We start from the raw sequence: 10,304 nt of genomic DNA, 5'->3' as shown, positions 1-10,304 counted from the left end.
TATGTAAAACTTTAGACAATAAATAAAAAAATAAAAATTAAAAAATAATATAAAAAATAAAATTACTTATCAAGCTAAAATACACTGAAACAAAATAAAAATTAAAGAGGTTTAATTCACTAAATCAAAACAAATTATTAGTATATTTGCAAATATAAAGAATAGGTGCTTAACTCAAGGACAACCTATAATAAAAGCAAATTTTCTTGTGCTTTAGAGGCACAATAATGCATTATATGTAGTCCTGAGGCAACACTGCCAAAATGCCCCTTCTCACAGGTATTAAACCAGTTAAGAGAAAAGTATAATGGTCAATTTAGATTTTGGCTGTATGTAGTTTTATTTTTATTTCAATAAATTGTTTCAAAAGGCTGATATTTAACCATTATTCAAGATTTATAAAACTGTATCTTTTAAAAATTATGCTGGAAGAGTGATAAGGCATCTAAACTGGCCTATAAAATATTAACTTATCTTCTTACCAGAAAACAGAAAGCAATAATTCTAGTATTTCATGCCTAAGAGACTAAAGCATTGAAAATTGTTATTTTTGCAGACCAGGACATGTTAAAATATTTTCAGTTTTATTGAAATTTTCTGCTACATTTATATACAGCACTTAGATTCATTATTAGATGCCCAGTTATAGCAAAGAGACAATTTGCATTATCTATGTGACTTCTAGTTCATGATGTCAAGCCTAAACAAATGCATAATATATACAGGAATGTAGGTGCATTTGCCACAGTGAGGACTTTAATCATTTATACCTGAAAGATAATGATCAATGTTATACATAAAGAGAAAAATCTAAGAAAAAATACTTCTACTTTACAAATAAACAAAATACTAAAGGAAAATGTGTCAAATGGTTTAAAACAATCTATAATCAATCCCTAAATTCCAAAATATTTTAAAATATCTGTTTTTTCCAGATAAAAATGAGATTGGTACATTTTGTTTTGATCCAATGGAAAGACAGGTGTCATTTTGATTAGAATTAGAGAAGAAAACACATAGGCAAAAGGTTTGAGAAAAAATGTTGGAAATTATACAAAGAATGAGGCAATCTAGAGGGTGTCTTGAAATTATGTGTCTTTTAGAATTACTCAGAGTAAAGAGTTTTCTCCCAAACTATTTCTCAATTATAATCGTTACTTTAGAGCACACAAATTATATTTTATCTTTAAATGCAATTACCTTACAAGAATGTTTTTATTTCATTGTTTGTCCTGAAACATTCTGTAAATTTTTTAAAAATGTATTTTTATTGATTTCAGAGAGACAGGGAGAGGGAGAGAGAGATAGGAACATCAATGATGAGAGAGAATCATCGATGACCTGCCTCCTGCACGCCCCACACCGGGGATGGAGCCTGCAACCACGGCATGTGCTCTGACTGAGAATCGAACCGCCACCTCCTGATTTGTAGGTCGATGCTCAACCACTGAGCCATGCCGGCTGGCTACAATTTTTTAATTAGTCATGAAAGATAATGATCAATGTTATACATAAGAAGAAAAATCTAAGAAAAAAATACTTCTACTTTACAAATAAGCATTCACTACTTTCTCTATTTTTTTTCAATTATATATGAAAAGATATACTTAAGCCCTCCCATTCCGTTAATTAAACTTCCATCTTTTATAGCACTGGCCTAGGGTGAAGTGATGGGGCAGAAATTTGAGAACTGCTTTAATGATTAGTTCCTAAGACACATGTTTAAAATATAGTATGTTGTCACTTACTTTGTATGGTCCACTGATGGCCTGTGGTTTTCTTCCCCATGATGAATACTGCTTCCATTACCAAGTCCCCACCTGAATGTGTTTGAATCTTGAATTAAATTTTCAGGGATTGGCTGGTACCATTTACACAGGCTTCCTTTTTCAAAGCTGCAAACTTCCATTACTTGAATAGGAGGGAGCAAAGACAAGAACAGCTAATCAAAATACATGTGTCAGTAAATGGTGATTCCTATCTGCATTACCATTTTCTTACTTTTGGGTTTTCTAAAATTATAACCTAACTTTAACATAATTAAAATAAGTAGGCAAATGAGTTGTGTAATTTCTAGAAGAGTTTTAAAGAAATCTTGTTTATTATATTCAAATACCTATAGTAACTGAAATACTGGGGATAAAGAATCTGCTTTCATGAAGAAATGAGATTTTAATTAGCTCCTAAAGCAGCAACTTAAGCATTGCCAGTCTCTTGTAACATAACGCATACATTGCTTTCATGACCTCCAAGTTCTGATAAGCCTGTTCTTTTTCCACAGTAATATTAACAAAGCTAAACTTTGGCCCGGTCTCTGAAGGGATTTTTTCAAATTTCAAACTAAAATTCAAAACAATAAGTTTTACAATAACTTTTACAGTGGACCTCTTTGCTTGAAAGTTTTCAATATTCTTATAATGACTATATTCTAATATTACACAAAATTACAAGTCCATTTTTTATTTTTTATCTATAATAATAAAAGCCTAATATGCTAGTTAGACCAGACAGCTGAACGACCTTCCGGATGTCATTCCAGACATCCTTCCTGACAAAGCCGTGGTGGCGGGGGCCAAGGCAGAAGCAGTTAGGGGCCAGGCAGGCAGGCAAGTGATTAGGAGCCAGCGAGATTGGGCCTAAACCGGCAAGCAGACATCCCCTGAGGGTTTCCGGATTGGGAGAGGGTGCAGGCCAGGCTGAGGGATGCCCCCCCCCCATGCATGAATTTCGTGCACTGGGCCTCTAGTATTTAAATATGTTTCTACTGATTTTAAGAGAGAGGGGCAGAAGGAAAGGAGAGGAAGAGAAACATCAATGAGAGAAAAACATCGATAGATGCCATGACTGGGAATTGAACTGGTGAACTGATATCTTAGTTCAACTGAGCAACACTGGCTGGGCACAAGTCCTCTTTTTTTTTTTTAATACATAGGTTGTGTATGAAAATCCTCCCCCCCCCCTCTCTTTTCATGTGTCTGTCAATCTTAATTCCTCCACTGATTAAATAAAAGATTCAATTCAATGTGCTTTCGCATACACTATAAAAAGCCTGGTGTGCACTCCAGCTTTTAAATGGCATAAACAATGATGATATACCATTACACTATTTACAAACTGTGTTCAAGATTTAATGTAAAAACTGAGATAGAAACACTCCATCAAAAAAAGTTATTTTTAATGTTGACATTCAGGTATGTTGCTTAATCCCTTATATTAATATTGATCATATTATATTTATCTTGTGCAAAGATTCTTCATATCATTAAAAAAGATAAGAATTACAGATTTTTAAAAAATGTTTTGAAGACAAAGTTTCAGACAAGCAAGAGGAATAAACTCCATAGATATGCTGTACAACATTGTACCTATATTCAACAATAATGTTTTGTACACTTAAAAAATTGTTAGTAACTCAGTTGATTAGAGCATCATCCTGATGTGGCAAGGTTGTGGGTTCAATCCCCCAGCAGGGCACATACAAGAAGCAACCAATGAATGCATAATAAGTGGAACAACAAATAGATGTGTTTCTCTCTCTCCCTTCCTCTCTCTCTAAAATCAATGAATTAAAAAAAACTATATTTGTTAAAATGGTAGATCTCATTATATTCTTATAACAATAAAACAGTAGAAAATGTAAGACTGTAGGTGACATATTTATCATATTTCATCTTACAAAGAGATGGAAGAGGCAACATCACACAATTCACTCAGAAATAAAATGGTAATAATTCAATTAATGTTTATTCAAAGTAAATAAATATCTCTGTGATTAAAAAATAATAATTTAATAGTAGGCATTCATTCAGGACATTTAAAGAATTTATCAAAACTTTCCATCCAATCATAAATTTCATTACTAAAATTGCAAAATTGAACTAAGAGGAAAGTCAGCATATACTAAAGACATTAATTAGGTATAATTAATTAGATTTTATGTCAATTTTACAAACACACAACTTATATATCATCATAAGAGGATTTTAGTGTCTTCCCATGATAAAGTCTGAGTACCATCATCTCTTCCATTATATTATTTTCCATCTGTGATGCACAGGATGTATCTCTAGCCACTTGAGTTAATTACTGTCCCATCTGATTCACAGAATAGTAAGTTAGCTTTGATTTTATGAGTTTTTTAAGTTAGGATTAATAAATTAATTATTTCATAAACAAGCATTTTTTCCTAGGTTAAAAGAATAAATATGAACCTTTTTTTTTTTAAGTTCTAGAATTTCTTAACAAGGTTGACAAAAGGCAACAAATTAGGGTTTCACTAGATTCTGTATTATCTATATGTTCTGATCTTTTCATAATTTCAGGACTTTTGAGAACTATGATAGTACAGTAAGTTCACATATTATTAAATGAAACACAGGGAGAGGAAAATATCACAAAGTTCACTCCTCTTGATCTTGTACTTTGCCCATTAAGAAAGATTATTTTTTCTTCTCTCCAACTGTATATTTGGCTGAGAAGTTCACTTTTAAATTAATAATTTTCCTTTGACCCACTTTGGAAAATCTGTGGATTGGCAGATGTCAGTAAATGAAAATAATCTTTCAGTAGGACACAGGTGTTGAAGGGCCAATCTGTATTAGAATCAGTTTCTTATGAACTCTGAATATTTGACATAGCAATCACTTTCTATGTGCATTTCAGAAATGGGAAAATTTGAACAAATTCGGGGTTTTATAATGCTTCCCCCTTAAACGCTACTATTTCATGAGTGTGAGTAGAATAGAGAGGCCAACCAGGGGGTGGATAGAAAAGAGCTAGTATATAATAGTCTTATAATCAAGTAATGTCCATGAAAAAAAGTGTTTTGAATCCAAAACATAAATTTAAAGCCACTTTCCTCTTATTGGGCATGAGAGAAGAATGTATGCTAATTCTTTTATTATAATTTTCTATACAAATAGCTTTTATATAAAGAAATGGCTCAAGCCAGTTGAAAATTTCTAACTAGGACACTAGGCCACGCTACTTAGCAATTATGCTGGAATTTCTTTATCTGTTTTATGGCTACATTTAATTAAAAATAATAATTTACTTACCACAAAATGATTCATCGGATTTGTCAGGGCAGTCATATCTAAAATCACATTTTTGGATTTCTTCAACACAGTGACCATTGGATCTGCAGACAAATTCACCGTCTGTGCAGTTGTGTGGAGGTAATGTTACTGGAATTGAAGTTTCTGGTGGAGTTGGAAGGTCCACTGGCAAATTACCTGGATAAGAAAGAATATTCAGGTGTCATTTAGCAGATATTTCATTTCTTTACAGACTTTACACAATAAGCTTTTCTAACTATGCTTCATATTCAAAATAATAAAAAATATTTGATAGTATTTGTTAATCTCCTGAAGTTCCTTATGTAAGCATATAAGATGGGGTTCTTGGTCTTAGCGATGGCAAATAAGTCTGGATATCCTATCTAACAAAAGAGTAATATGCAAATTGACCATGACTCCAACACACATGATGGCCACCCCCATGTGGACACAAGATGGCCAGCAGGGGAGGGCAGTTGGGGGAACCCAGGCCTGCAGGGGAGGGCAGTTGGGGTGATCGGGCCAGCAGGGGAGAGCAGTTAGGGGGGACCAGGACTGCAGGGGAGTGCACTTGAGGGGGATCAGGCCTGCAGGGGAGGGCAGTTGGGGGCAACCAGGCCTGCAGGGGAGGGCAGTTGGGGGTGACCAGGCCGGCAGGGGAGTGCAGTTAGGGGTGAGCAGGCCTTCAGGGGAGGGCAGTTAGGGGAGATCGGGCCGGCAGGGGAGCAGTTAGGCATCGATCAGGCTGGCAGGGGAGTGATTAGGGGGTGATCAGGCTGGCAGGCAGAAGCAATTAGGGGCAATCAGGCAGGTAGGCAGGCAGGCGAGCAGTTGGGAGCCAGCAGTCCTGAATTATGAGAGGGATGTCCGACTCCTTGTTTAGGCCCAATCCCACCTGGATCAGGCCTAAACGGGCAGTTGGACATCCCTCGAGGGGTCCCAGATTGGAGAGGGTGCAGGCTGGGCTGAGGGACACATACACGCCCCGTGCATGAATTTCATGCACCGGGCCTCTAGTCTTTGATTATAAAAACAGGAGAAGGTGCAGATGGGAATTACTAAAAAACTATTCAGAGAACACTGAATAGATAGGAGGCCTAAGAACAGGGCTTAGAATATCAGCAGGAACCAAGGGAGTCCAGAATCTGGATTAGGAACTAGAGTCTAGGTCTGATTAAACCTTCTAGTCCACCATGTAAATGAACTTTGTTCTTCCACTGCTACAATGAATCTAATATCTCCTCATCTTTGTTTCACACATCCTCACATATTCAAGATTCAAAGTTGCAAAGAGACCCACACCAGAAGTATTCATTTAGAAGTATTGAAAAAATCAAAGAAATAATTTCTGAAATTACAGAATTTAGAAGAAATTTATAGAAGTTAACTTGTATAGTAAATTATTTAATAAACATTTGTTAATAACATCCGTATGTCAAGTATATAGTAGGTGCAATAGATTTAAAGTCAAATATGCAATCACTACAATAAAATAGTTTATAGACTAGTGGATAAGGAAAATTTTTCATTACAGTCCCAGAGCATAAGTTTATGATAGAGATTATCACTCATTTAGCTCATTTGCATATATATCAAAAATTTTTACAACATTTTTTACATCATTATGTCATTAACTATGTTAATATTGTGAGGTACTTAGAATAATAACTGTATATCATGAGCAACATGTAAGTCCTTTTATTTCTTATTTTTAAAATTTATCGTTATTGTTGAAAGTATTATAGATGTGCTCCTTTTTTTCCCATTGAGCTCCTCCATTCCGTAACCTCCCCTCCCAGGCCTTCACCACCTTATTGTCTTTAGGCTATACATATGTGCCTCTAAATTCCCTGGTTAATCTCTCTCCCTCCCTATCCCTTCACCCCCACATTCCCTCTGAGATTCCTTACTTTGCTCCATGCTTCCATATCTCTGGATCTATTTTGTTTATCAGTTTATTTTGTTCATTAGATTCCATACATGAGTGAGATCATGTGATACTTATTTTTCTCTGACTGGCTTATTTCACTTAGCATAATACTCTCCTTGTCCTTCCATGCTGTCTCAAAAGGTAAGAGGATCCTTCTTTTTTTACTGCTGCATAGTATTCCATGGTGTAAATGAACCACAGTTTTTTTATCCACTCATCTGCTGATGGGCACTTGGACTGTTTCCAGATCTTAGCTATTGTAAATTGTGCTGCTATGAACATAGGGGTGCATACATTCTTTCTGATTGGTGTTTCATGTTTCTTAGGATATATTCCTAGAAGTGGGTTTACTGGGACTTCCATTTTTAATTTTTTAAGAAAACACCATACAGTTTCCATAGTGGCTGGACTAGTTTGCATTCCCACCAGCAGTGTACTAGGGTTTCCTTTTATCCACATCCTTGTCAGCACTTTTCATTTGTTGATTTGTTGATGACAGCCATTCTGACAGGTGTGAGGTGATACCTCATTGTCGTTTTATATTTGCATCTCTTTGATGATAAGTGACTTTGAACATTTTTGATTTGGAGGATATAAACAAGTGGAAGAACATACTGTGTTCATGTATTGGTAGAATCAACATCATCAAAATGTCTATACTACCCAAGGCAAGCTATAGATTCAATGCAATCCCCATTAAAATACCAGTGGCATATTTCACAGATCTAGAACAAACACTCCAAAAATTTATATGGAACCAAATAGACCTTGAATAGCTGCAGCAATCATGAGAAAGAAGAACAAAGTTGGAGTGATCACAATACTATATATCAAGTTATACTACAAAGCCACTGTAATCAAAACAGCCCGTTACTGGCACAAGAACAGGCATATAGATCAATGGAACAGGGCAAAGAACCCAGAAATTGACCCAAGCCATTATGTTCAATTAATATTTGACAAAGAAGGCAAGAGCAAACAATGTAGTAATGACAGTGTCTTCAACAAATGGTGTTGGGGGAATCAGGCAGGTTCAAAAAAAAAAAAAAAAAAAAAAAAAGAAAGAAAAGAAATGAGACTTACAACACACACACAAGAATAAATTTAATATGGATAAAAGACTTAAATATAAGTTGTGAAACCATAAAAATCTTAGAAGAAACCCATAGGCAACAAAATCTCAGACATCTCTTGTAGTCATATATTTGTGGATACATCTCCTAGGGCAAGGGAAACTAAAGAGAAAATAAACCAATGAGACTACATCAAAATAAAAAGCTTCTGCACAGCAAATGAAACCACCAACAAAATGTAAAGGAAGCCCACTGTATGGGAGAACATATTTGTCAATGGTACATCTGATAAGGGATTCATTTCCAAAATATATAAGGAACTCATACAACTTGACAAAAGTAAGATAAATAATCCAATTAAAAAACTGGCAAAGGACCTTAATGGACACTTCTCCAAAGGAAACATATTGTGGCCAAGAGACATCTGAAAAGTGCTCAGTTACTTTTACTTTTTTAATCCCCACCAGATGATATGCTTTTTTATTTTAGAGGGGGAGAGAGATTAGAGATAACGATAGATAGAGATAGAGATAGAGATAGAGATAGAGATAGAGATAGAGATAGAGATAGAGATAGAGATAGAGATAGAGATAGAGATAGAGATAGAGATAGAGATAGAGATAGAGATAGAGATAGAGATAGAGATAGAGATAGAGATAGAGATAGAGATAGAGATAGAGATAGAGATAGAGATAGAGATAGAGATAGAGATAGAGATAGAGATAGAGATAGAGATAGAGATAGAGATAGAGATAGAGATAGAGATAGAGATAGAGATAGAGATAGAGATAGAGATAGAGATAGAGATAGAGATAGAGAGATAGATAGAGATAGAGATAGAGATAGAGATAGAGATAGAGATAGAGATAGAGAATCAGTTGATTGCCTTCTTCATGTGCCCCAACTAGGGATTGAACCCAAGGCTAAGTATGTGGAATCGAACCTACAACCTTTAGGTATAAGGACGATGCTCCAACTGAGCCACACTGGCCAGGGCCTATGTAGGTCCTTTCTAAATGAAACGCTTTTTAGATTTGAACTTTAGATGAATGGAATCATTCTGTATTTAATCATCTGCATTTTTTATTCAACATTGTGTATTAATCCATCCATGGTCATGTGTGTTCTTATAGTAAGTTATTTTGACTGTTGTATAATATTTCACTATATGACTATATTACATTTTCAGCCTTTAATGGTTTTTTAAGTAGATTCGGTTTGAGGTTTTGTTTATTTGTTTCAACATTTCTCCTGTCGTATCTAGTAGTGAAACTGCTTGGTCATAAAGTATGCACAACTTCAACTGGATAATGCCAAACTGTTTCTAAAGTAATTGCATGAATTTCTATCTCTCAGCAATGCAAATTTTGGTTGCATTACACCAGTGATGGCGAACCTATGACATGCGTGTCAGAGGTGACAAATGAACTCATTTTTTTGGTTGATTTTTCTTTGTTAAATGGCATTGAAATATATAAAATAAATATCAAAAATGTAAGTCTTTGTTTAACTATGGTTGCAAATATCAAAAAAGTTCTATATGTGACACGGCACCAGAGTTAAGTTAGGGTTTTTCAAAATGCTGACACACCGAGCTCAAAAGGTTCGCCATCACTGCATTACACACTCATTCTCAATTAATATATTTAGACATACCCATGTATTTTCCATTGTCTTTATTATTACCTTTTGCATATCTGTCCTTGTTGAGTTCATTTTGTCACTTTCTAATGTTCACGTTTATATAGTTCATTTTGTAGAGCCAAACATTCTGGTGCAGTAAAGTCATTGCTTAATTTTGAATGTTTTCTCTGAAAGCCTTTTCTCACTCTCATTCCCGAGTTTCATTGTGTTCTAGGCTAAGTTATAATTTCTCAGAACTTTGAATATAATATTCAAATGTCTTCTGACCTACCTCTTGCTATTGTGAAATCAGCTATCAGTCTAATTATGTTTTTATAATTATATTTTAATCTCTGACTGTTTTTAACATAATTTTTTTTCATATTTATTTTTCTAATTCATTTCCATGAGTCTAGACTTGGAATTCATTATTATTACTATTATTATATTTTCAGGAGGTTCACTAGGCTTCTTTTTAAATTTATTTTTATTTAAGTACTAGAGGCCCGGTGCACAAAAATTTGTGCACTCGGGGGGGAAAGGGGGGGCCCTCAGCCCGGCCTGTGCCCTCTCGCAGTCTGGGACCCCTCGGGAGATAACGACCTGCTGGCTTAGGCCTGC

At 35.0% G+C, this 10,304-nt stretch overlaps 1 protein-coding gene across 1 annotated transcript in view; it reads right to left on the bottom strand.

Annotated features, from left to right (window-relative positions):
• The window catches only part of LOC102261090 (MAM and LDL-receptor class A domain-containing protein 1), a gene marked incomplete at its 3' end in the record, with an annotated part of 431,828 nt that overhangs the window by 213,391 nt on the left and 208,133 nt on the right, over window positions 1-10,304 (bottom strand). The window contains exons 21-22 of the mRNA XM_014543905.1: window positions 5,058-5,234; window positions 1,749-1,911 (exon numbers count right to left, since the gene is read on the bottom strand). Of these exons, the coding sequence (XP_014399391.1) occupies window positions 1,749-1,911; window positions 5,058-5,234 (340 nt within the window). The remainder of the gene's footprint in view (window positions 1-1,748; window positions 1,912-5,057; window positions 5,235-10,304) is intronic.

The sequence above is a fragment of the Myotis brandtii genome, unplaced genomic scaffold, assembly GCF_000412655.1.
Source record: "Myotis brandtii unplaced genomic scaffold, ASM41265v1 scaffold341, whole genome shotgun sequence".
NCBI classification, from domain to species: Eukaryota; Metazoa; Chordata; class Mammalia; order Chiroptera; family Vespertilionidae; genus Myotis; species Myotis brandtii.
The sequence above is the reverse complement of the archived record's forward strand: the minus strand, read 5'-3'. Positions and strand labels throughout refer to the sequence as shown.